Source organism: Nyctereutes procyonoides, unplaced genomic scaffold (assembly GCF_905146905.1).
Source record: "Nyctereutes procyonoides isolate TBG_1078 unplaced genomic scaffold, NYPRO_anot_genome, whole genome shotgun sequence".
In the NCBI taxonomy this organism is placed as follows: Eukaryota; Metazoa; Chordata; class Mammalia; order Carnivora; family Canidae; genus Nyctereutes; species Nyctereutes procyonoides.
The window spans coordinates 4,303,263-4,331,130 of NW_026575042.1; the positions used below are offsets into that span (position 1 = coordinate 4,303,263).

At 41.5% G+C, this 27,868-nt stretch overlaps 1 protein-coding gene across 4 annotated transcripts in view; it reads right to left on the reverse strand.

Annotated features, from left to right (window-relative positions):
* Positions 1-2,361: 2,361 nt before the first annotated feature.
* CNOT10 (CCR4-NOT transcription complex subunit 10) overlaps positions 2,362-27,868 on the reverse strand; it is a 72,546-nt gene continuing 47,039 nt past the window's right edge. For 3 of the 4 annotated variants that reach the window (XM_055321376.1, XM_055321375.1, XM_055321378.1), the window contains 6 exons: positions 12,705-12,818; positions 9,746-9,876; positions 8,012-8,047; positions 7,677-7,804; positions 4,408-4,483; positions 2,362-2,879 (listed from right to left, as the gene is read on the reverse strand). In XM_055321376.1, the coding sequence (XP_055177351.1) occupies positions 2,728-2,879; positions 4,408-4,483; positions 7,677-7,804; positions 8,012-8,047; positions 9,746-9,876; positions 12,705-12,818 (637 nt within the window). In that variant the 3' untranslated portion in view covers positions 2,362-2,727. Of the gene's footprint in view, positions 2,880-4,407; positions 4,484-5,981; positions 6,358-7,676; positions 7,805-8,011; positions 8,048-9,745; positions 9,877-12,704; positions 12,819-27,868 lie in introns of those variants that run through there. The other variant, XM_055321377.1, reaches the window with a different exon arrangement.

Sequence of the window (27,868 nt, forward strand, 5' to 3'; positions counted from 1 at the left end):
TGGGGCAGGAGTAAGTGGGAAGGCAGCTTCCTGGCTGATGCCTGTCAGAACAGTCATGGGAATGAAGCGTATACATTGCATATGCTGGGGTCTGCGGAGGGCAGGCTGTGAGAGGCAGAGCTTAGCTGATGGAACTTTCATCTGACAACAAAGCATCAGAAAGAGTTCATAGGCTGGGAAAACACTTACCTGACCTCCCCTCTAGATGTGCAGGGCCACCCTAGCAACTTCAGCCAACACTGTTGGTGACTTCTTTTACAGCCTTCCCTGCAGCTAAGGATGGCTACCTGACAAAGGAGATGTGAAGCTGGGAATTTCTGGGAAAACTTTGTTCCTGATCATTTCCAAGGAGGATGGGCTGCTTTTACCCTCTTCTTGCCTTCAATGCACATGTAATGCTGGAACATCCTGTGATCAGGGACAAAAGCCCAAATGCTATCGACAGTGGCAAGGATAAAGGAAGCTGAGTCCCTGAGGGCATCACTGAACATTAGAACCAAGGCCAGCAACTGCCTATGTACCCACCTCTTAAGTGAGAGAAAAAATCATCTTCCTTGAAATCACGAACCCATTGTTTACTACTAGCAGACAAATGTAATTTTTTTTTAAAGATTTATTCATGAGAGACACAGAAAGAGAGAGAGAGAGGCAGAGACACAGGGTGAGGGAGAAGCAGGCTCCCTGTAGGGAGCCCGATGTGGGACTTGATTCAGGACTCCAGGATCACACCCTGAGCCTAAGGCAGATGCCCAACCGCTGAGCCACCCAGGCGTCCCACTATTCCCACTTTTCCATCAACCAACCAGCAAGCAAGGAAAGTTCTCATTTGCTGAGATTTCTCCAAAGATATATTGGCCTCAGGTACAATAAACAGGCCTTTATGACTTCACAATACCAAGACCTTGTGGGTCTGGTGACTCACTCTCCAGAAAACGCCCAGGACTGTAGCAATTCTGCTACCATCCTGCAGCACATGAGCGGGTCCCACAGTGCTGCTGCAAGTCTTGGACTTGGAAAAGCAGACTTGGACCACCACTAGGGAAGCTTAAGGATCATTCTCTCATCTGGAAACAGCTTTGAGAAGCCCACAGAAGCGAGGCCACTGCTTTTGATATCTACTTGGAAAGAATTTACTGTGTAAAAACAAATTGTGGCTCTTAAGAGCAATAGAACCCCTATGTGCCCACCCCTCCCATGTTTAACTGAAAAAAGAAACTTCCACCTACTCTGAGTCCTCTGTGGGCAATGTCTAGCTGCAACCAAATACCCTGTTATAGTAGATATCCCTATCTAAAGTGATTTCAGCAACAGAATAAGATCAAAGGTAAATTATGTGCTTTGTTATCCACTTTCCTCTCCAGGCAAGAAAGTGAGGAAGCACTGAGATTCAGCTGGTGTGTCATACTTCCCTATCTAAATGTGGTCTCTAAACTAGGGATATATATATATATAAACTAGGGAGACATAGACAACAAAGGATGCTCCTAAATAGCAAACTTTGATGGATCTACAAAACATGATCTCAACCAGGAGGTCACCCAATATTTCCTTCATTCTTTTCATTCATTCATTTTTTAAAAAGATTTATTTATTTATTTTTGAAAGAGAGAGGGATCCCTGGATGGCGCAGCGGTTTGGCGCCTGCCTTTGGCCCAGGGCGCGATCCTGGAGACCCGGGATCGAATCCCACATCGGGCTCGCGGTGCATAGAGCCTGCTTCTCCCTCTGCCTATGTCTCTGCCTCTCTCTCTCTCACTGTGTGCCTATCATAAATAATAAAAAAAAAAAAAAAGAGAGAGAGAGAGAGAGAGAGCTTCAATCAGATTGAGATCCCGGCATTCTGAGATCGAGTCCTGCATTGGGTCCCTGCTGCCTATGTCTTGCCACTCTCTGTCTCTCATGAATAAATAAATAAAATCTTAAAAAAAAAAAAAAAAGTCTCGCGGGGGTTAGCAATGAGCCCTGAACTCCTTGGTAGCAGACTCTAGAACCAGTGCCTCTGCCTAGGGGTACAGGAGGATGAACATGGCCAGTGCCCTGAACCTGGTTTGTCTTCATCTATAATCTGGAAGCAGTAATTCCTATCAGACCAGTCATCTCTTCTTAAGCCAATGTTACTGGCCCTATGGGTTCTACTATGCATTTTCTGGTCCTTTTAGTTATAAGTAGGCAGAAAACACATCCACCTCCCCTTCTCTCTGCCCCTAGACGAGGTTCTGGATTGGCTACTCAACTGCTGACAGGTCTCTCATATATATATATATTTTTTTAGGTCTCTCATATTTTAAGACTTTAACACTAAACCTCAGAGGTTAAAATAGTCCAACAGTTGCAAGAAAGACAAAAATGTACCATATGAGATTGTTCTGATAAGACCATGTTTTAATTGCCTATGACATGGATACAGCACATAATGGCTCAAAATGTAAGATTAAAGAAAAACATGAAAATGAGTTCATGAATCCTTAATTTTAAGTAAGCTTCCAGCAAAAAAAAAAAAAACCCAAAAACAGGACCTCCCCCCAAAAGAACCCCCCCCCAAAAAACAAAAAAGCAAAAACCAAACAAACAAAAAAAACCCACAGGGGTTAGAATAATTTTAAAATTGTGTCTTCAAAACTAGCACCTTTCATCATCTGTCTTTTATTCATTTTGCTGTGATACAACTAACAAGGCCCAAAAGTACTCCCCTCGGTCTCAAGTAACAGTTTTCTGAGAGCAAAAATGTCACTTTCTTTGTGCAGTGAAGGCTGGCATTTGGATGGGCTGGATCGGGTGGACAGGCTGGAACACTGGCTTCTTTCTCATTTCAGACAGTGTTTTCACTGCAGGGAGCAGCTGATTTCTTTTGATGATCTGTAAGGCCAGCTGGGTATTACCTATAAAAACAATTCCCATTAAAAAAAGGCATAAACAATACCACCACACACAAAGCAAGTCATCAGCATCATGAAACTAAGAGGCGGTAAGAGCAGTGGTCTGCAACCTTTGCTAGACACTGAAGCCACATCATGCCTCCATCCCATCCCCAGAAATTCTTACTTAAGAGACCTGGGGTGTGACCTGGGCATAGGCATTTTCCAAAGCCCTAAGGTTTTTCTTAGGTATAACCCAGCTTGTGAACTGGTCTCCAGGTAGACGGCATAGAAGAAGGGCGTGTGGGACCAATGCACTAACCCTAATCACACCTTTTAGGAGGACAAGGCCAGCTGGGTACCAGGCAGTTAACGCTATTAAAAAAACTATCAAAAGAGGGAACTATGTAAGGATCCCCATGATTCCAAAAGGAGGCATGATTTATTTTTTTTATTTTTTTAAAGATTTATTTATTTATCCATTCAGAGAGAGTGAGAGAGAGGCAGAGACACAGGCAGAGGGAGAAGCAGGCTCAATGCAGGAAGCCTGATGCGGGACTCGATCCCCAGTCTCCAGGATCACACCCCAGGCTGCAGGCGGCGCTAAACCGCTGCGCCACCAGGGCTGCCCAGGAAGCATGATTTAAAACTTTTTTTTTTTTTTAATTTAAAACTCTTAATATTTTAAAAGATTTCTTCCATTCGTGTCTCTTCTCTACTTCATGCTGTCTCTTACATAGGGCCCACAGTCTAATTTTCTCAGAAGCCACATCCTTTTTTTTTTTTTTTTAAATTTTTTAAATTTATTTATGATAGTCACACAGAATGAGAGAGAGGCAGAGACACAGGCAGAGGGAGAAGCAGGCTCCATGCACCAGGAGCCCGACGTGGGATTCGATCCTGGGTCTCCAGGATCGCGCCCTGGGCCAAAGGCAGGCACCAAACCATTGCGCCACCCAGGGATCCCAAGAAGCCACATCCTTAAAGGCTTTATGTGCCCCAAAGGTAGGACCTGGATGTAGGTCTGGATAACTGTCAGCAAGAACTGGTTTGCTGTAAAAGTCATTAATGACATTTCTTTTTCTTTTTTTTTTTAAAATATTTTATTTATTATTTATTCATGATAGACAGAGAGAGACAGAGACACACACACACACACACAGGCAGAAGGAGAAGCAGGCTCCATGCAGGGAGCCCGACGTGGGACTCGATCCCGGGACTCCAGGATTGTGCCCTGGGCCAAAGGCAGGTGCCAAACCGCTGAGCCACCCAGGGATCCCCCTGACATTTCTATTCAAAATAACTCTTAGCAACTCTTACAACTCTTAGTAACTGGCATTCGGACTCATGTTCTGTATTCAAGTCATCTGTCTGCCTAAGAGAAAGTTTAATTAGTAGGAATTAATTATAATTAGGTGTCAGAGTTAAGTAACCTCTACACCTAACATGGGGTTTGAACTCACAACCCTGAGATCAAGAGCTGCATGCTCCTCTAACTGAGCCAGCCATCTCTGAAGGAATACAGTCCTACCTAGAGAGAAGAATTACTTACCATTTTGCAGTTCAAGGTAGACTGCCAATAAGATGGCTTCAGGCGGCACCTCTTTAGGATGGATCATTGAAGCCGCCTTTGCTCAAAACAAAAAAAGACACCCATGAAAAACCATCAGCTTAAGACACAAACAGCAAGTAATGCTGGGAGGCTGGGGCGGGGGTGGGGTGGGGTGGGGAGTCTACCAATGACAAGTCAGCAGACTTATCTAAGTTCATTCCCACATGACCTCCTAGGACTATTACCATTCTGTTCTGATGTCCCTCAACTACCTTTGTCCTCATCCCTACTGATTAAACTAGACGTGTAATTTTTTGTTAAATGATTTCGTTATTTTTCTTTACCTAGTCCATGAGTTCTTAATAGGGGAAAGTTTTTCTTCCCTCTTGGTTTTCACCTACTTGGGACTCTGCTTCCATGTCTTGGCTCTATTTGGTTTTGAGAAGGGTGATCAGACACTCCTGATTCTAAACTCCAGTCATTGGTCCAGGTCTCTTCACCACATGGTTGCACTTATATTAAAACATGCATGTCCATTTGTTTCCCTAATAATGACTCAGTAGTGTGGGTCCCAAGTTCCCAATGTCAGCAATAAGAATTCAAACTTAAAAAAGAAAAAAAAAAAAAGCACCACTAGACATGTTCACTATCTCCATTCTTATGGACTGAAACAGTAAAAGTCTGTCAAATAAAATAATTTAATTGTTTAAGCAACATGCTGTTCTTTCCTGGATCTGAGAGTCACATCTCCAGCTAGCAGCTTCTGTCTGACCCAGTCCTGAGAAAAGCAGCCTGGCCTGCTCTGGTCAGCCATGCCAAGATCATAGGGTTATTTCCTCAGTCTGGGCTCTGGGCTGCAGCCTTTTCCTGCCACCTTACTATCCCCTTGTATTCCCCCACCCAGTTTCAGGAGCTCTGGCTTCCAGGCTGTTCTGCTTTTTCCCTTCATCTTATCAGAAAGTGTACTTGTAGAAACATTTATTAACCAGAGGTGGGTGTGTGGGTAAGACAGGGACTCATCCTGATCATAAACAGGAATGCAAACAACAATAATCCAAATTTACCCAAATGCTAGAGAGAGAAGAGAGTGAAAGTACTGTGAATATGAAGAGAGAAAAAGGTTTCTTTTGAATGGAGAGCTTCAGGGCAAAGGGCACCTGCCTTAGTCCTCTCAGGGAAGACACTGGGTAGGCAGAAAATGGGGGGAAAGGCCTTGTATGCCAAGCTGTGAAGATGGGAGATGTCTAGGGGACCAGACGCTTGCTGCAGGGTCAATTCCCTGCATCCTCAGAAGAGATTATGATGAGCGGGAACTCTTATCCAGGGCACACACTAAGTTCTTCATGCACGACGCAGGGAGGCTTTTTTCCTCTTACCACGTCACTGAGGTATAATGACTCAGTTTAGAAAATGAGAGTTTACACTTCTAGGCCAAGCTTTATACAGGCAAGGTCATCTGTACAGCACTTTGTGGGTATTAAAATCTCCGTTTTGCCTCCCAAGTGACTGGTTAACAGAGGTCATTTATTGTTCTTTGAGCTGACCAAAGTCTGCAGCTTTCCCTAAAATACAGGAATTCACAAGGGCAACTTTTTAAGACTTTTTTTTTTAATATTTTATTTATTTATTCATAGAGACAGAGAGAGAGAGGCAGAGACACAGGCAGAGACAGAAGCAGGCTCCATGCAGAGAGCCCGACGTGGGACTCGATCCAGGGTCTACAGGATCACACCCTGGGCTGCAGGCGGCGCTAAACCGCTGCGCCACCGGGGCTGCCCAACTTTTTAAGACTTAATGGTGCTCTGCTTACTGGCTGTTCAGAATGGCTACTGGCGGGCAGACAACCTTGGAAACATCTCCGCGGAGCCCTTTCAAACTCTTCACGTCACTGTCCTGCCCTCCCAGGCAGGGCGGCCTCCCAACTAACAAAGGTCCAGCCACTGGATTAACCTAAAAACCAAGGGACCAAACAAAACAAAACCTCCTTCAGACCCTGAGTCAGGTCTGACCTCGTTTGTCTCTCCCAGCGTGGCAGCTGCCAGGGCCACCTGCTGTATGAGAACCTTGAGCTAGACTGTGCATCCTGTAAATTTAGATCAAAAGTCCTGTCTGCTGCAGTCAACTCCTTCCCAATCAACTTGTATAACTCAACCATACAAGTGAGATAACAGCAAGTATGTTTCCCTGGATAGTCCATCACTTAACATTTCTGATTTTGGATCAGAATGCCGACCAGATGCCACTAAGTTAACTAAATATCACTTGTGGTTATTTCCCACATGGTAAGATTCTTCACGGCTATACACAAGGTGGTCTTCATAGGAAGAACATTTCCAGAAGCCACTATCTCTCTTGAGAATAGGTTTAATTTCAATTTCAACTACTGTAACAAGTGTACAGGGACACGGACTCTCTCCTGTGCTGCTGGTGAATCTATCATTTGGCACAAACTTTCCATATTAGAAGACTTAAACCTACAGATGCTCAGGAGACCTACTGATGATGTGCCATTTCAGTGGTAGAATTCAGAGGTGTATTTTATTTCTATGTTGCCAGTGGCTTTCTTTAGTGTATGTGGAGTTTCTTTGGCACCAACTTTCTTCTGAAGTCTCCCGTTTTAGTGCTCCAGCCACACAGTACTTATCCTGCTATCCCATAACCAATGTTGGTGGCTTCTAGCTTTTATACGCACATACACAATTTTAAAGGAAAGGTATTAAATCTTGGTCTTTTCGCTTAATATGTCTTGGATATCCTATTGTAATACAGAGATTACAGCTGCACTGTGTTAGGCTGTATGGATGCACCATTATTTAAGTGAGCTCTCATTTAGATGGTTTCCAATCTTCTGAAATTCTAATTATTTTTAAAAAAGATTTTATTTATTGACAGAGAGAAAGAGAGCACAAACAGGGGGAACAACAGAGGGAGAGGAGAAGCAGACTCTCTTCAAGCAGGGGCCCAATGTGGGGCTCGATCCCAGGACCTTGGGATCATGACCTAAGTCAAAGGCAGACACTTAACTGACTGAGCCACCCAGGCACCTCTAAAATTTTAATTATTAAAACCTTTGGGGAAAACCCTTCATTAAGTGTCTAGATTCATTTGTAATAGCTGATCAGTTGTCTACCTTACATGACTATTTTTAAGCTTGGAAAAGTAATACTCCAATTTTTAACAAACTGACCAGAGCCTCAAACAAAATAACAAAAGCTACCCTTTGCTGGCTGCTTAACAAGAGGGCCTGGCCCCGCCACCTCCAGCCTCACCTGGTGGAGACACTTTCGAGCTTTGTCATATTCACTCCTCAGGCAGTAGGCGCTGCCAAGATTAAACAGCATCACGGTTCTGGCAGAGGTGACCGAACTGGGGTAGCACTGAGGGGCCCGCTTCCCAGCTGGGGAAAAAGAGCATGGACCCTGGTGAAGAGGCCGGGTCAAGAGTAAGAGGGGAAACCCAATCCACCACCCCAGCAGCTGCTCAGAATAAAGCACAGTGCTACTTCTTAGGCTGCCAAACGAAGGACACATCACAGAAGGCTTGAGTCTACGTCTACGGGATGCAAGCCAGGCTACTTTAAGTATTTACAAAACTTCTTACTCACAGGATTCCATTGCTTCATTTTCACCTTTGTCTGATCCTATAAAAACATGAAAATAAACCTGAGGAAGAAGGACAACAGAGTATATTTTCTAGAAACCTAATTTTTTCTTTTTATTTTTTTTTTACAAAATGAAAATCTAGTATCAAAGCGATCTGTCACAGTGTTTACTATTCATGCAGTGGAAGTCCTATTAGAAGATATCAGAAGGTACCACCCACCACCTCCCCATGCCTTCATAATAATACTGAACAAGGTGAATGCCAGTCTCACTTCCTTAAAAACTGAACCATGATTTAAAACTGATTTCTGAATGCTTATTTCTACTTTCCTCTGACAGCAGATTCCCTTCAAGGAGAAATACACAGTACGAGAATCAAATTTTTCTAACATTATCACAACCTTTTAAAAGTGACAATCTATTATTTATTTAAAAGTCTTTCTTTGGGGATCCTTGGGTGGCTCAGCGGTTTAGCGCCTGCTTTTGCCCCAGGGTGTGATCCTGAAGTCCCGGGATGGAGTCCCACATTGGGCTCCCTGCATGGAGCCTGCTTCTCCCTCTGCCTGCGTCTCTGCCTCTCTCCCTCTCTCTCTGTCTCTCATGAATAAATAAATAAAATCTTTAAAAAAATAAAAAAAAAGAAGAAAAATAATTCTTTTTTCTTTCATTTTTTTAGGGAATCCCTGGGTGGCACAGCGGTTTAGCGCCTGCCTTTGGCCCAGGGCGCGATCCTGGAGACCCGGGATCGAATCCCACGTCGGGCTCCCGGTGCATGGAGCCTGCTTCTCCCTCTGCCTGTGTCTCTGCCCCACCCCTCTGTGTGACTGTCATAAATAAATAAAAATTAAAAAATATATATTTTAAAAAAAAAGATTTTATTTATTGAGGGCAGCCCGGGTGACTCAGCGGTTAGCACTGCCTTCAGCCCAGGGTGTGATCCTGGAGACCTGGGATCGAGTCCCACGTCGGGCTCCCTGCATGTAGCCTGCTTCTTCCTCTGCCTGTGTCTCTGCCTCTCTCTCTCTCTCTCTCTCTCTCTCTCTCTCTCTCATTGGGTGCCTGGGTGGCTCAGTGGTTGAGTGTCTGCCTTTGGCTCAGGTCATGATTCCAGGATCCTGGGATTGAGTTTCGCGTAGGGCTCCCCACAGGGAGCCTGCTTTTCCCTCTGCCTACCTCCCTGCCTCTCACTCTGTGTTTCTCATGAATAAATACATAAAATCTAAAAAAAAAAATTACGTATTTGAGAGAGAGAGAGAGAAAGCGAGAGACAGAGCACACCCGTGCCCACAGCAGGCAGAGGGAGACAAAGAAGCAGGGTCCCTGCTGAGCAAGGAGCAGGGCTCCATCCCAGGACCCCGGGATCATGACCTGAGCTGAAAGTAGACGTTTACCTGACTGAGCCAACCAGGTGTCCTTTTCTTTTTCTTTCTTTCTTTTTTCTTTTAGGTAAGTCATCTCTACACCAATGTGGGGCTTGAACTCATGACCCTGAGATCAGAGTTGCATGCTCTTCTGACTGAGCCAGCCAGGTGCCTCTCTAGAGTGAGCACTTAGACCATGTGATAATCAACTCTTACGTCTACTCAGAAAGCAAGTACTACAAATTATGTACAGCTAAAAATGTAGAAAGCCAACCTAAAACTTCTTTCTCTTGACAATTATGCCTTTAAATCTCTACACATCCAAGAAAGCAGTGGAAATGGTGACTTGTTCTGATCAAATGTATCCTCACTAACCTTGGTCCTGCTCATTTGAAGAGATCCCTAAGGAAACATCAGTGACATTCTCCGGGTTCAAGTGAGTAATGGCATCAGATATTCTGTCCAGAGAGATGAGGGCTTCTGCAGCATATAAATGGCCCAAAAACCTAAGATGATAAGAAAAGATTCCAAAACAGGTAGTAGGTTATCACAAAACACCCAATGTATAACAAGATTTGGTGTACACATGCTCACATATTTCATATATTTGAATTGAAATAAAAGTTTACAAATGGATCAATTAAAGGTCACTTAAAAAAATAAATAGGGCAGCCCCCATGGCGCAGCGGTTTAGCGCCGCCTGCAGCCTGGGGTGTGATCCTGGAGGCCTGGGATCGAGTCCCACGTCAGGCTCCCTGCATGGAGCCTGCTTCTCCCTCTGCCTCTGTCTCTGCCTCTCTCTCGCTCTCTCTCTCTCTGTGTGTCTCTATGAATAAATAAGTAAAATCATAAACAAACAAACAATAAATAAAAAAATAAAGGTCACTTGAATCTTATCTCTATAAAAATATCTTAAAATATAAAATAATTTTTATATAGCTAAGCTGGAACACGTATCAAGAAAAAAGTTCAAAATTGGCAAATTTATTGTTCTGTTTATGCAGACAATAACATTAACATAAGAAGGGAATGAAGTTCTAAAATAAGAGGCAGGTCCAAGGATGAATCCTCCAGTCTCTGCTGCTGGAAAAGTCAAAAGACACCAGAGTACCAGACTGGACTGGGAACAGATTTGGGTTAGATCAACTTTACTACTATCCCAAAGATTCCCTGCTTTTCAAATAATCTTTTTTATGCCCATTGATGTCTTAGGACAGATATGCATCCTCCTGGCTTATAATAGCCTGCTTCTTCAGGTCTTTTACTTACAGGCCATTTTTCTCTATGATCACTTGATAGATTTTTCAAAATTAAAACAGAATGAGATATATATACCTTTGCTGAAAATCTTAATGACTTTTCCTACCTGAGAACAAAACAAAACTTCTATTTACAGTTTTCCACATTTGGTCCCACTTTTCTATATCCAGTCAATATTCCTACCCCCTCAAAAATTGCTCTGATCCTACCAGACAGTGTCCCGGGCAGGGCACACCTGCTGCTCTCCTGGGGCCTGGCTTTCTGGAGCAAGCCTGGTTTCATCTCCACAAGTCAAAATCTACTCTCCTCCTTTTATTTTAGTTCTTTTAAGATTTTATTTTCAAGTAATCTCTATACTCCTTGGGGCATGGGAACCAGGGCAGCCTGGGTGGCTCAGCAGTTTAGTGCCTGCTTTTGGCACAGGGCGTGATCCTGGAGACCTGGGACTGAGTCCCACGTCAGGCTCCCTGCATGGAGCCTGCTTCTCTCTCTGCCTCTCTCTCTGCCTCTCTCTCTCTGCGCATCTCTAATGAATAAATAAAAAAAATAAAAAGAAAAAAGAAAATAACTGAGCCAGTTAGGCATCCTCTAGTCCTCCTTTTAAATGGCCCAGCTAGGTCTCACCTGCCCCAACTGAATCTGTCCCCATGAATCTCAAATCCTCAAATTTTAGGTTTTCTTTCTTCTTTCTTTCTTATTTATTTATTTATTTAAAAGATTTTATTTATTTATTCATGACAGACACAGAGAAAGAGAGAGGCAGAGACAGGCAGAGGGAGAAGCAGGCTCCACGCAGGAAGCCCGACATGGGACTCGATCCCAGGTCTCCAGGATCACACCCCAGGTTGAAGGTGGCACTACACTACTGGGGCCACCGGGCTCCCCTTTTGGCTCTTTTCAATATGACTTTTTAAGGGATTTACAAACACTCAAGGGCTCTTTAGTTCTTTTTTTTTTTTTTTTTTTAAGATTTTATTTATTTATTCATGAGAGACACACAGACTGAGAGAGGCAGAGACACAGGCAGAGGGAAAAGCAGGCTCCATGCAGGGAGCCCGACGTGGGACTCGATCCTGGGTCTCCAGGATCACACCCTGGGCTGAAGGGCAGGGCTAAACTGCTGAGCCACCTGGGGCTGCCCGGGCTCTTTAATTCTTAAGCAATTTCATTCATTCATTCATTCATTCATTTATTTATTTTTTAAGCAATTTCTTTTAACTACCAGGGGCTGCAATGATCTTTTATTTTGCTTGTCCACTAAATACCCTAACAGAAATGACAAGTTTTTAAAAAATCAGTAACTTTAATTATGAGAAAATATAATTTAAAAATTTAATTAAAGTAGTATCCACAAGCCAGTAACACATAAATTAAAAGCCAAACACATACATTCAAAGAACTACTTCAAAGACAGATCACTTAAAAGGCAAAAAAGTAATTTTACTTTGGAGATTATAGCTTATATACGCTTATATACTCACAGGATGAATGAAAAAACAACTGTCCTAACGTTATACAGAGTATTTGTAGTGTTGAATAAAATTTCTAGCATGGGCATCATACAAAGACTCAAAGAATGCTGCATCTCATTCAGTCTCCATAAAAGGAAAGACATGCTTTAGCAGATTGTAGAATGACAATGTCACTAATCTGAAGTTTGAATAAAATTCCTATAGTCAATTCTTATTTGTCTATTTAAATTGCATTCCTTGAAGCAGATCTATCATGCTGACTAAAGTCCTTTTTCTGTGGGTCTTCTTCCTGAGGACTGACCTTATTTTTGGGACTAATATGCGAAAACACACTCCAGTCTGGCCTAGTAGTGGACACTAGAGAGTGCAAAGTTGCTACCTCCTGATGCTCAGTAGAGTGAACACTATTTCCCTGAATCTCTGAGGTACAGCAAGGCTAAAGAGCCTAACAAAGACCTATTAAATTAATGTTTCAATCAGTTGTTGCTTTGTCTAGATAATATATTCCACTGGGGGAGTAAACAGCAGCAATATGCACCACAAACTAACTGAAAACCTCCAAACAAAACGAACCCGGGACACATAGGGCAAGTCACACTTACTTAAGCGATCCTGACAGCTTGGGCTGCTGAAGAAGTTTATCTGCATGATTCAAAGCCATAAGGTTATCACCCAAAGCCAGAGCCACGTAAGCACTACAGGCAAGTATGGAGCATCTGGAACACAAAAGGGAAGGGTTGAAAACTTGAATTATAAAATGGACAATGGTTGTATCTGCTACTAAATAGGAAAGAATGTCCTAATTATAGCTGTGACAATCTGGACACTGGAAAAGAAGAGAGGAAGCCACAATAGTAATGGTAAGAATTAGGATGACATAGAACTACCATTTGAGGCACAGTGTGGCTATTTGCCTAAACCATCTTTAGCTTCCATCCAACTCACCCCCATCTCCAACAAAACCAAAAGGAGTTACAATATATACTTAGCCCATAAAAAAAAAATAACAGAGTTAATGGCCTAGTGAGAATTTACTTCCCACAGAACATTTAACATCCTAGAAATAAAGCTACAGAGGCAGATATTTTTTCAAACTCATTTCACTAAGAAACACAATTTACTCATTAAAAAATCCATTTAGCTTACTGTAAAGTGTTCTTCTCTGAACCTGTTAAGTCTATACTTCTTAAGCAACAGTATCAAGAGTAACTAAAAGAATTTCATTCATATGGCTACTATCACCCTAAATGAATATTCAAGAAAGAAACAAGGCTGAATAAATACATGTGAAGGTAAAAAAAAAATTAAGTTATATTGACTTTGCTAAGGTGGGCTGGAAAGCTAAATTTCTGCTTGGTTTTCTACTTAACGGGTAGCTCATTTAAAACAGGCCCGTGGGATCCCTGGGTGGCGCAGCAGTTTGGCGCCTGCCTTTGGCCCAGGGCGCGATCCTGGAGACCCGGGATCGAGTCCCACGTCGGGCTCCCGGTGCATGGAGCCTGCTCCTTCCTCTGTCTGTGTCTCTGCCTCTCTCTCTGTCTGTGATAAATAAATAAACAAATCTTAAAAAAAAAAAAAAAAAAAAAAAAACAGGCCCGTGCCTACATCTTGGTGTCTTGGACTGTTTAGTGTAAGATGTTGAAAGACTTTTCTGTCGGATTGTCTCAGAGGTATAGCAGATCATTGGTTCAGAGGGAGGCAAGTCTGCTTCAAGGTTGTGAAGACTATTGACTGGCTTCTCTTGAATATTTTAAACTGAATTGGCATTTTCAGTAATAACTGCAATTTCTTTTCAAAGCATTTTATAGAGGGGCTCTTAATTTTCTACCATTAGTATATGTATCTTTTTATTAAAGGAAAAAGAATGTTCCAAGAATAATAAAGAATAAAGAAAAAAAAAAACAGGTCTTGCAAAAGACTTGACACTAATAGATCACCTGAATGTTAAACAACTGCTCCAAAAAGCAATCTTAAAATAAACCTCTGTCAAATAGAAATGAGGTCTGAATGGCCAACTGCAAATGACCCAACTTAGATACAGGGTTTTGAGTTATGTTTACAAATTACAGTACATATGTTTATCATTAAGTGCATTCGGGTTGTAATTTCAGTCTAAGGAAGAATGCAACTCCCATAGCACTGCAGTTTTCTAATAATCTGAAATTCTTATAGAAATGGCCCTTCTAAAAGCGCAGCTAGGCAAATCCAGAAGTTGCTTGCTGTATATTCTTCACTGGATGAGTTCTGGTTGTTGGGACCTTGGAAAATTGGATTGTTGGGATCTGGGTTGTTGTTGGGATCTACACAGAAAAGTAGACTGGCAAGGGAGGAGACACAAGGAAATTTAGATATATGGCCTCAGGCTATAATAGTAGGTGCTGAAAGGGTGCCTAATGTGGTCCCTTATTTTAGGAAGGTAGAGACTGAAACCCAAAGTTATTATATTCTGTAGCTTAGAGTATGTGATTAGAGTTAGGTCTAACATTTAACATCATGGACTCCGAATTCACTGCCCTTCCCATCCTATTACTTCACTATCAGTTCACAAGACTGCCTGAAAATAAAGTAGAAAGAAAAGATTGTTATAGTTTTTCTAATGCGTATGTAACTGTGTATACAACTGTAGGTCCTCAAGCTTGCCTCTTCATTTATTTATATTTTTTTATTAAGTTTTTTTTTATTTTTATTTATTTATGATAGTCACACACACAGAGAGAGAGAGAGGCAGAGACATAGGCAGAGGGAGAAGCAGGCTCCATGCACCGGGAGCCCGACGTGGGATTTGATCCCGGGTCTCCAGGATCGCACCCTGGGCCAAAGGCAGGCACTAAACTGCTGCGCCACCCAGGGATCCCTCTTCATTTATTTATTTATTATTATTTTTTTAAATTTATTTATGATAGTCACAGAGAGAGAGAGGGGCAGAGACACAGGCAGAGGGAGAAGCAGGCTCCCTGCACCGGGAGCCCGATGTGGGATTCGATCCCGGGTCTCCAAGATCGCGCCCTGGGCCAAAGGCAGGCGCCAAACCGCTGCGCCACCCAGGGATCCCTCTTCATTTATTTTTTAAAAAAGATTTTATTTATATATTCATGAGAGAGAGAGAGAGAGAGAGAGAGAGAGAGAGAGGGGCAGACACACAGGCAGAGGGAGAAGCAGGCTCCATGCAGGGAGCCTGATGTGGGACTCAATCCCGGGACTCCAGGACCACGCCCTGGGCCAAAGGCAGGCGCTAAACTGCTGAGCCACCCAGGGATCCCTTGTCTATTTTTATTTTTTTATTTTATTTTATTTTTTTAAATTTTTTGTTTATGATAGTTACAGAGAGAGAGAGAGAGAGAGAGAGAGAGAGGCAGAGACATAGGCAGAGGGAGAAGCAGGCTCCATGCACCGGGAGCCCGACGTGGGATTCGATCCCGGGTCTCCAGGATCGCGCCCCGGGCCAAAGGCAGGCGCCAAACCGCTGCGCCACCCAGGGATCCCTCCCTTGTCTATTTTTAAAAAAGATTTCACTTATTTGAGAGAGGGAGCATAAACAGAGAGAGCAGAGAGCAGGGAGAAGCAGACTCCTCTGAGTAGGGAGCCTGATGTGGGGCTCGATCCCAGGACCCTGAGATCATAGCCTGAGCTGAAGGCAGACGCTTAACTGACTGAGTCACCCAGGTGCCCCATGCTTGTTTCTTTAAAAGGGAAGAAAACAGAATGTAATCCAAAGTTTAAATTTTCTTACGAAGCGCAGAATTTAAAATCTGAACCCTGTTCACAGGAGTAAGCTGGCAAGCAATGTCCTTCTCAAAGGGATTTTTTGAGAAAAAAATCTGGGCTGCCCTGTGGCCACAACCTCTGGGGAGCATCTTCTCTCTCTGATGGAAGAAGCAAGGACCCAAAGATGGAAGGCACTGGCTAGTTAGCTCCTTTGTGCAGAAGCTCCTTTGTGCAGAAGCTCCTCAGGGCTTAGCTCTGTGTTGTGAGATTAGGATGACTTAATTTCCTCTTTTGGCTTATTTGTACTATGTTAAAATGGCCATGAACACCCATTCATCAGCCAGGTGTGTACTGCTTATGAAGAAAAGGACTTTTTTTTTTTTTTTTTTTAAAGAAAAGGACTTTTAGGCCTAGGTCTACAGAGGCCCAAGACCACTATCAGCTTGGGACCCATATGAATGAAACTCATAAAGTTTATTTATTTATTTATTTGGTAAAGATTTATTTATTCATGAGACACACACACACACAGAGAGAGAGAGAGAGAGAGAGAGAGAGAGAGAGGCAGAGACACAGGCAGAGAGAGAAGCAGGCTCCATGCAGGGAGCCCGATGTGGGACTCGATCCCAGGTCTCTGGGATCACACCCGTGGGCTGAAGGTGGCGCTAAACCGCTGGGCCACCGGCGCTGCTCGAAAATCATAAAGTTTAATATCTGTTTTCATCTGTGATGTGGCGAAAGGTCAGGGCAAAATATAAGCTCCTTAAAAGCAGAAGCTTTGTGTTTCCTACACAAAGACTAGAGCAATTCCTCAGCATTTGTGCAGTAGGTATTACACAGGTCATCACTGAAGACCACAGCTCTGGGTATCTTTTCACTTACTGCTCCAAGCACCCAGACCTCCACCTGTCTCAATGGTGAAGCTACCTCCTTCCCAGCTCCCACAGACAGGAGAGTCATCCTGCACGCTTTGGGGCCTATCATCTAGGACTGCCGCACAGTCAGGCAGGCTCGCTGGGAAAAGACTGCCCTGGCCTCTCCAGACAGTAGGGGGCTATTACTGCTCCAGCCCACTGTCAAGCCCACTTTGGGTCCAGAAATCAGTCATGTAAGATTGAAGCAGGTTCCTGTTATCCAGGAAGTCCAAACTACAGTTACATACCAGGTAAAAATTTGGTTTCTTCAGCTTTTACCTCTTTTCCCAGAAGATATCATATCAAATCACAACAGTATAGAAGATTCTAATAATAATCTTTCTTTGCAAAAATATTTAAGTATGTGAATGCAGAACTCTGTGGCTGGCATTCTTATCAAGACTGACAGGATTAACCAAGTTTCACTGCACAAAACTAAAACTAACATTTATGGCTCCTCTTCCCTTAGTGCCTCACAACCAACCCCAACCTCTCACCACACTCACCCATCTTTCCTCTAGGAAACAATACTCCATTTTGCATAATTCCTACTGAATGGTGACACCAGAAGCACATAGAGATCTCTCTAGTAAGCCCCTGGAGAAATTACTTTACTTTCAAGAGTTGCTACTTAAAATACTGAACAGTTCCCCCCCGCCCCCCATTTCTTCGAGTCACTGTCCAATCTGCTTTACCAACCACACAGTGGATCTGACAGTTCATTAGACTGGAAGAACCATACCTCAGGGAAGAGACACACTAGCTTCCTACCCCTCCCAGCCCCCCCACCATGGAGGATCTGACTCAACCCCACACTCCTCTCCAAGTGGGAGGAGCTTGCTCTAGATTCACAGAATGCCAACCCTTGGAAAAGAAAAAACAAAAAAGACAGGAAAAAAGAAAGGGAAGAAATGGGGGTGGGGACTTTCCTTAAAGCATCAAATTACAGCAACAAGGCATATAAAATTAGGCATTAAAATCTGTCAAGTCAGATATTCCGTGAGTTAAGTGAATCTAAACCAAATGTTTGAAATAGTTTAACTCTTAATAAAAGAGGCTAAAATGGGGGTAAATCTAGTCAATCACCATGTGTCAAAAGAAAATAAACACAATCTTATGGCAAACATGTTTGAAAAACTGGCCAAAAAATCCAATGAGGCATCTCTTCCAAGATGAATATCGTTACTATATTATATAATTAAAAAAAAAATCGGGCGCTTGGCTGCTTGGCTGGCTCAGTTGGTAGAGCACTCCACTTTTTTTTTTTTTTTTTTTTTTTAGCACTCCACTCTTGATCTCAGGGTCATGAGTTTGAGCTTTATAGTGCTATAAAGCAGAGTCTACTTTAAAATAAAGTCTGTCAACCTATTTCCATTTCTATAATAATCTCGAAAATGTTAAATTTGTCAACTTTCAAATCTTAAGAAAACTTAAATGTTTTTCACTTCATGTGTTTTGTAAACATTTTGCTTTCTAGTAACAGATCTGTGCAAAAACTCTAACACACCCCGAAATCCAAAACAAAGCCCAACACAAAGAAGCTGAAAAAAGGCTTTTTCAACTAAATTTAGGATCTCAAATGACCCAGTCCTAACCTAGGCAGCAAATAAAATTCATAAAGTCATAGACAGCATTTTATATACAAACAGGACCTGAAGATCACCCAACCCAATTCGCTTTCTTGACAGAAGAGAATTGCAGGCCTATAGGGGTTAAATGATTTGTCCAATGTCAGCACTGTCCAATAGAAATGTAACTGGAGCTGTAAAGTGTACTTTATATTTTCTAGTGGACACATTAAAGAAAGTAGAAGAAACAGGTGAATTAGTTTTAACATATTTATTTTTTATTTATTTATTTTTAAAAGATTTATTTATTTATTCAGAGAGAGAGAGAGAGGCAGAGACACAGGCAGAGGGAGAAGCAGGCTCCATGCAGGCAGCCTGATGTAGGACTTGATCTCGCGTCCCCAGGATCACACCCCAGGCTGCAGGCAGCGCTAAACCGCTGCGCCACCGGGGCTGCCCAGTTTTGACATATTTAAAATAATCTATCTAAAATATCATTTCAGGGCAGCCCGGGTGGCTCAGCGGTTTAGCGCTGCCTTCGGCCCAGGGTGTGATCCTGGAGACCTGGGATCAAGTCCCGTGTCGGGCTCCCTGCATGGAGCCTGCTTCTCTCTCCCTCTGCCTGTGTCTCTGCCTCTCTTTCTGTGTCTCTCATGAATAAATGAATAAAATCTTTAAAAAAAAATATCATTTCAACATATAATCAATATAAACATTACTGATACATTGTTTTTGGTAGTTTTGAAATCCCTTATTGTACCATACACTTAAACAGCGCACCTTTTTTTTTTAATATTTTATTTGTTTATTTATTCATGAGAGAGAGAGAGAGAGAGAGAGAGAGAGAGAGAGAGAGAGAGAGAGAGGGCAGAGACACAGGCAGGAGAAGTAGGCTCCGTGCAGGGAGCCCCAAGTGGGACTCGATCCCGGATCTCCAGGATCACACCCTGGGCTGAATGCGGCACCAAACCACTGAACCAACCAGGCTGCCCAATAGTGTAACTTTTATGTGCTAAGTAGTGATATGGTAAGTGGCTCTGGTACTGGACACTGCAATCTTAGGGTTTAAGGAATGCATGTTATTTTTTTTTAAGATTTTATTTATTCATGAGAGACACACAGAGAGAGAGAGAGAGAGGCAGAGACACAGGCAGAGGGAGAAGCAGGCTCTGTGCAGGGAGCCCGATGTGGGACTCGATCCCGGGTCTCCAGGATCACGCCCTGGGCCAAAGGCAGGTGCCAAACTGCTGAGCCACCCAGGGATCCCAGGAATACATGTTAAATACAAATAGGTTTTTTGCTGTTGTTAAGAAATTAAGTTTTTGGGACGCCCGGGTGGTTACTGGTTGAGTGTCTACTTTGGCTCAGGGCGTGACCCCAGGATGGAGTCCTACATCGGGCTCCCCACAGGAAGCCTGCTTCTCCCTCTGCCTTTGTCTCTGCCTCTCTGTGTGTTTCTCATGAATAAATAAAATACTAAAAAAACAAATCAGGTTTTCCTGTCCTGCCACCTTGTAAGTGATATGTAAGGGAAACTGACCATGTATCAGTCATTAGTGGTTAAATTATATTTCCCAAAAGAATATATTTAAAATTATATTAATTTTTGTAAAATTTAAAAATACTTCAAATTTTTTAGTAATCTCTACACCCAACATGGGACTCAAACTCACAACCTAAGATCCAAAGTCACATGCTCTACCAACTGAGCCACCCATGTACCCCAATATCTTAAACTTTTTTTTTTTTTTTTTAAATTTTTATTTATGATAGTCACATAGGGAGAGAGAGGCAGAGGGAGAAGCAGGCTCCATGCACCGGGAGCCCGACGTGGGACTCGATCCAGGGTCTCCAGGATCACGCCCTGGGCCAAGGACAGGCGCCAAACCGCTGCGCCACCCAGGGATCCCTTAAACTTTTTTTTTTAAAATACTTTCTTTTTATTTATTTATATGATAGTCACACACAGAGAGAGAAGCAGAGACACAGGCAGAGGGAGAAGCAGGCTCCATGCACCGGGAGCCTGATGTGGGATTTGATCCCGGGTCTCCAGGATCGCGCCCTGGGCCAAAGACAGGCGCCAAACCGCGGCGCCACCCAGGGATCCCTATCTTAAAATTTTAATGAGATAATTAATATATACTAAAGTGCATCACTTTAAGTGTACAGTTTGATGAGTTTGAATATATACATGTAACCACTAGCCCAATTAAGATACCGAACATTTCTATCACTGAAGAAAGATTCTCCCAGTCAATTCCTCCCAACCACTGCTGATTTTTTTTTAATTTTTATTTTTTATTTATGATAGTCACACACACACACACAGAGAGAGAGAGAGAGAGAGAGAGAGAGAGGCAGAGACACAGGCAGAGGGAGAAGTAGGCTCCATGCACCAGGAGCCCGACATGGGACTCGATCCTGGGTCTCCAGGATCGCGCCCTGGGCCAAAGGCAGGCGCTAAACTGCTGCGCCACCCAGGGAACCCTGATTTCTATCAACATAAATTAGTTTTGTATAGTTTAGCCTGTCCTATAAATGGCATAAATGGAATGATATAGTAGGTACCTTATGCTGCATAAAAGAAACACAAAATGTTTGTGTGCAACAATTTGTTGCTTTTTATGGCCAATAAGTACTCCAATGTATACAGTAGATTATTAGTTATCCATTCTCCTACTAATGGTTACTGGGGCTATTTCTAATTTTTCTATCATGAGTAAAGCTGCTGTGATTTCTTGTGTGGACAAGTTTTCTTTTCTTTTTTTTTTTTTTGACAAGTTTTCATTTATCTTGGTAAGCACCAAGGCTAGCCCAGGTGGTTCAGTGGTTTAGTGCCGCCTTCAGCCCAGGGTGTGATCCTGGAGACCTGGGATCGAGTCCCACATCAGGCTCCCTGCATGGAGTCTGCTTCTCCCTCTGCCTGTGTCTCTGCCTCTCTCTCTCTCTGTGTCTCTCATGAATAAATAAAATCTTAAAAAAAAAAAAAAGTTTTCATTTATCTTGGTAAGCACCCAGAAATAGAATCACCTTTTATTTTGAAAAATTTAAGTCATAGCACTTACTTAAGGCTGTAGAATGTGTATGTGTGTTTATCTGTGTTTGCTTTCCTAATTGAATGAAACCAATGGCTTTGCAGAGCTCTGAGTGATTCAGGAACTGAACAATATTCTAATAGTGTTCATCTGAGCCTCACAATTAAACTGCTTAGTTGATTTCTGAGATATTTTCTGATTTGGGGCAAATATGTTTTAATTTTGAGAATATTCTTCTGTAAAATGATTTGAATTCTAATACAGAATCTCACAATTGCTTTAGGTATCATCTGTCTTCAAAAATATACTTGAGGGATCCAATCCCACGTCGGGCTCCCGGTGCATGGAGCCTGCTTCTCCCTCTGCCTGTGTCTCTGCCTCTCTCTCTCTGTGACTATCATAAATAAATAAAAATTAAAAAAATATATACTTGAAACTTGGTTAGAATGAATATTTTTTGGAACCCATCTTCATTTATATACAAATGAAAAAAAAATCAAAGTATTCAAGAGGCTGTGAATCCATACCATAAGAAGTGGCCATTAGAACACACATGATAATTTACTGCATATTAGTTATGCTGGAAATAGAAAATGAGGTTTTACATTGATGTCTTGGATATTATAGGGCACAAAGGGTCAAATATAATAGTCCATAAAAGCTAAACTATACACTAGTCACAGACATTTCCAATCACATAAAAGAATTCAGGGCAGAAATGGATGGAATCTCTAAGAATTCCTGATCTTAACAGAAAACCAATCTACTCCGTCTTCTTCCTTCTACAGAAGACAGCTGGCTCCTGCCACAGAACTGCCCTTTAACACACCCAACTGCATTATGAGCTCTTATAGCTCTGAAAATTAGGACACAAATCTTTTACTACTCCTTTCCTGCACCATTTGTCTCCACATTACCATTACTACTGTCTTGCATAGCAGTTCTTTTTATAAATCTACCCTAAGGCTCCTTCCATCTTGTTCCATTTCCTTTCTCCCATCTGCTCCATAAGAAAAAAGGTTAATATATACCAGCAAACCCATCTTTACTTCACTTTATGATGATGGAATTCCCTAAGGAGACCCTTTGTCCCTGTCCACAAAAATAGGGAAGTAATTTTATTTTCTCTGAAAATCATCAATCCTCCTACTAGGGCATGTGGAAAGCAAAGAGTTGTGCCATGAAAGGTACAAAACTTAAAGAGGATGTATGCCACTCTGCACATACCCTTCTCTTTAATGCCATTTTCAGAAGGCAAAATTAATTTTCACAACTCTGCAGCTGTTCAACCATTACAGAATAATATACTTGTTAAATTGCATAAAGCCATCCTAAGATTAGTACTCAAATAAATTTGTAAAAATTAAACCAAATTTAAAATTGTTTAAAATACTTTATTCATTAAGGATTCTCCTTAAAAACTATGTACAATGATGTTCACTACAGCATTATTTGTAACATCAATGACCGAAAACATAAACAGCTAAATATAAAAGAATGATAAATTATGGCATATCTATATAATACAATTCTATGCACCTATCAGAAAGGATGAAAAGAGCTTTGTACCAATACAGAGCAATCTCTAAAGATACATTGTCAAATGGGAAATCTTTTTTAAAGATTTATTTCAGAGCGAGTGAGCAAGCAAGAGATTCTGTGTGTGTGCCAGTATGCACATGCCCATACAAATGAGATGGGGGCCAGAGGGAGAGGGAGATGGACAGAAGCAGACTCCACACTGAGCGCAGAGCCCAAAACAGGGCTCAATTCCACGACCCTGAGATCATGATGTGACCTGAAATCCAAAGATGGACACTTAACTGACTGAGCCACACAGGCACCTCTTCACTGGCAATGTGTTATACTATTTTTATTTCCTTGCTATCTTATGACTCATATGATAATTCAAGAAATTTTAATGAACTACAGATTACTGAATAAAACATTTAATTACCTTTGTCAGGCTTTAATAAAACAAAACTCTACTTTCAAAATCTTAAATGACCAATTCCTCATCTAACTAAACTTGAGATTTACGATTTTCCTCCATATAATCAGAGCATTAGTTCCTTCCCCTGATAAAACCCAGGACAGAGAAAGCATTAATGCAAGTGAAAATTTATGGTACACTCTGACAGAATTAAATAAATAAATAAAAAGTTGTTGTTTAGGTGAACATGGTGCATAAAGCCCTTTGCCCATGGACAGCAATGCCCTGTCATGAACACAATGATCTGACAGCATCAGAAAAAGGCCCATCTTTATTTAAATGAAAAGAAAGAGAGGGGGAAGAGAGAGAAGGGCATGACCAGCTGGCCAATCTTCCTCCAAAAACACTAGACATGCAAGAAGGGGCATCACTAACAAGAATGAAATATCTTCCTTTTTAAAGAGTTTTAAAAAACAGATATCCAAAAGAAAATAATCAGTTATTCCACCATGTAGGGATAATCATGAAGGTTTTGACAGATCCCTCTAACTTTTTTTTATGCAAATAAACATATACATGCTATTTTATAAAAATGTAATTTTAAATTGTTTAGACAAAATCTCAACATTTTAGTTTCATACTTTATTTTTTAAAAAATATTTTATTTGTTTGAGAGAGAGCATAAGCAAGAGGAGAGACAAAAAGAGAAAGAAGCAGGCAACCTACTGAGCAAAAGCCCTATAATCCCAGGATTCTGGGATCATGACCTGAGTGCAGGTCATGGCAGATGCCTAACTGATTGAGCCACTCAGGCACCCCTTTGTTTCTTTATTTGAAAATTAAATGAACAGATCTCTATCTTTTTTGCTTATATATAATAAATTCTATTTTTAAAAAGATTTTATTTATTTATTCATGAGAGAAACAGAGAGAGAGAGAGAGGCACAGACACAGGCAGAGGGAGAAGCAGGCTCCATGCAGGGAGCCTGATGTGGGACTTGATCCTGGGTCTCTAGGATCACACCCTGGGCCAATTGTGGCACTAAACCGCTGAGCCACCCGGGCTGCCCTATATGATAGATTCTAAATGAAAAATTTAGATTGGTGCTTGTGACAGTGTTAGAACACATGGGAGAATTATTTTCTAATCTTTGGAGGCAAGAAGGCCTTTCTACACATTAAATGAAATGAACAAAATGTAAAGAAGAGTGATAAATTTGATACTTAAAAAATGAAACTGTTTTACAACTAAATATCAAACAATCTCAGAAATGATAAAGGCCAATTTCTGTAATATATAAGAACTCTAATAAAAACAAAAAAGATGAAAAACCCAGTAAGAAAATGGTAAATTCTATCAAAAGGAGGTTCACAGAAAAACAGGTGCAAGTCATCAGTAAACCTTGTTATCAGATTGAGCACTCTGAGCAGATGGAAAGAAACAAAAAGGTCATATTTTCATTTCTCAGGGTACTAAAATATCACAAGAAAAAAAGAGACATCCCATATTTCACCACCTAATAACTAAGCTACTAAATAATATCATTTTAAAAGATCTTATTTATTTATGAGAGAGAGAGAGAACGAGAGAGAGAGAGAGAGAGAGAGAGAGAGAGAGAACATGAGTGGGGAGGAGGGGCAGAGGGAGAAGCAGGCTCCCCACAAGCAGGGAGCCCAATGTGGGGCTTGATCCCAGGACTCTAAGATCATGACCTGAGCTGAAGGCAGACGCTTAACAGACTGAGCCACCCAGGCATCCCTATATCATTTTCTCCTAAGTATTTCCCATTTGCTTTTTTTTTTTTTAAGACTTATTTATTAGAGAGAGAGTGAAAGCAAGCGAGCACGCCTATGAGCTCAGAGAGGGGAGGAGGAAGAGGAGAGGGAAGCAGACTCCCTACTGAGTGCTAAGCAAAGCTCAGGGTTTGATCCCATAGTCCTAAAATCATACCTGAGCTGAAATCAAGAGTCAGATACTCAACTGACTGAGATATCCAGGCACCCCTCACCATCTGCTTTTGAAGGCAGTGTTTTTTCCTTTACCTCTAATTCCCTTGTACCTTTCACAAGGCTAAGGCTAGCACTATTTGTTGGAGAAAATATGGTAATATATGAAATATTTTCCAAAAATAATCTATTAATTTACAATGCTACCAGCAATGAGTAACTAACTAAATATTTAAATGTACTTCTGTCACTCTTCTGCAGTAGGCAAGAATTTAAGAAATCATGGCTCTTAAAATAATGGTTCTTTGTTTCCATTTTAAGTTCTATTATTGAAATCACTCTTAAAAGTAATGCTATACCATTCAGCCTAGTTCCAAAAATAATATGAAGAAATTATGGTCAAGACATTTCAAAAGTATTTAAAGATAAATTTATAGAAAGTCAGCTAACTCCAAGGAAAGAGTAAAAATGAAGAAAATCATACTCATCATAGTCTAACTGCTGAAAAACAGAGACAATCTATAGATAGAAAAATACAATGACTATGAACTTCTCAGAAATAATAGAGGTTAGGGATGCCTGGGTGGCTCAGCGGTTGAAGTGTCTGTCTTTGGCTCAGGGTGTGATCCCGGGGTTCTGGGATCGAGTCCTACATCCAACTTCCTGCATGGAGCCTGCTTCTCCCTCAATGTCTCTGCCTCTCTCTCGGTCTCTCTCATGAATAAAGAAAAACTCTTTAAAAAAAATAACAGAGGTTGAAGATAATGCAGTGACCTTTAAAAAGAGCTGACTGAAAGGAAAAATACACTCTACCAACCGAGAGAGTTCTGTTCTCAGCGAAAATATCCTCCAAGAATAAAGATGAAATAAAGACAATTCTTGGGCAGCCCTGGTGGCCCAGCAATTTAGTGCCACCTTCAGCCTAGGGCGTGATCCTGGAGACCCAGAATCGAGTCCCACATCAGGCTCCCTGCATGTAGCCTGCTTCTCCCTCTGCCTGTGTCTCTGCCTCTCTCTCTGTGTGTGTGTCTCTCATGAATAAATAAATAACATCTTAAAAAAAGAAAAAAGACAATTCTAGATTTAAATAGTTTTTTTTTTTTTTAAAAAATACCCTAGGAAAATGAAGACCTGTATTATAAGAAATGTTGAAGGAAGATACTCAGAATGAAGGGAAATCGTATCTTATGGAAACTAGAATCAGCTGAAAGTGCTAAGTATGTGGCTAAATATAAAAGGCTACTTTTTTCTTTCAGGATTTTTAAGTAATCTCTACATCCAGCATGGGGCTCAAACTCACAACCCTGAGATCAAGAGTTGCATGCTCAGGATGCCTGAATGGCTCAGTCAGTTAAGCACCTGCCTTCAGCTCAGGTCATGATCTTGGGGTCCTGGGATATAGCCCTGCATTGGGCTTCCTGCCCAGTGCGGAGTCTGCTTCTACCTTTCCCTCTGCCCCTCCCCCTGCTCATGCTTGCTCTCTCTCAAATAAATAAAATCTTGAAAAAAAAAAAAAAAGAGTTGCATGTTCCACCAACTGAGCCCACCAGGCACCTCTAAAAGACTGCTTTAAATTAATTTATCTTTCTTTTCTTTTTTCTTTTCTTTCTTTCCCTCTCTTTTAAAGATTTTATTTATTTATTCATGAGAGACACAGAGAGAGGCAGAGACAAGGCAGGAGAGCAGGCTTCATGCAAGGAGCCCAATGCGGGACTCAATCCCCAGACCCAGCATCATGCCCTGAGCCAAAGGCAGATGCTCAACTGCTTGAGCCACCCAGGCATCCCTGATTTAAATTTCTTTTACATATGACTGTTTAAACCAATAAAGGGCTTATAGTGTACACAGACAAAAGTATATTTTACCCGAATTGACACAGATGAAATAGAAAATGTGAGGGGCATCCTGATGGCTCTCAGTTGTTAAGTATCCAGTTCACTGACTTCAGCCCAGGTCATGATCACAGAATCCTTGGATTGGAGTCCCACATTGGATTTCACAGTCAGCAGGGAGTCAGTTTGAGATTCTCTCTCCCCTTCCCTTTGCCTCCTTCCCTCTGCTAGCATTCCCATCTCCCCCCAATAAATATTTTTTTTAAAAAGGAAAGAAATCTGAATAGTTCTAATCTACTGAGGAATTTCAATTCAGTATCAAAAATTTCCCACAAAAAATTTTTAGGCCAGACTGCTTCCCTGGTGAATTCTATTAAACATTTGAGGAAGAAGTAATACCTATCTCACACAAACTCTTTCAGAAAATAGAAGAGGAAGAAGCCCTTCTGAACTCATTTATATGGTCAGCATAACCCTGAAACCAAAGCCTGACAAGAACATTACAAGGAAAGAAAAATATGGATCAACTTTTCTCATGAACCTAGAGCAAATTTTTAGTTTTTATTTATTTTTTTTTAGAAGCAAATTTTTAGGTAAACTCTACCTCCAACATGGGACTCACACTCACGACCCCAAGAGATTAAGAGTCCCATGCTCTACAGATTGAGCCAGCCAGAAGCAAATATTCTTAACAAAATATTAATAAATCAAACCCAACAATTTGTAAAAAAGATAATACATTCTAGTTAGTTAGATAATACATAGATAATAAACTAGTTAGTGGGGTTTATCTAAGATTGAAAGGTTGGTTTAACATTTGACCTTCCATAAA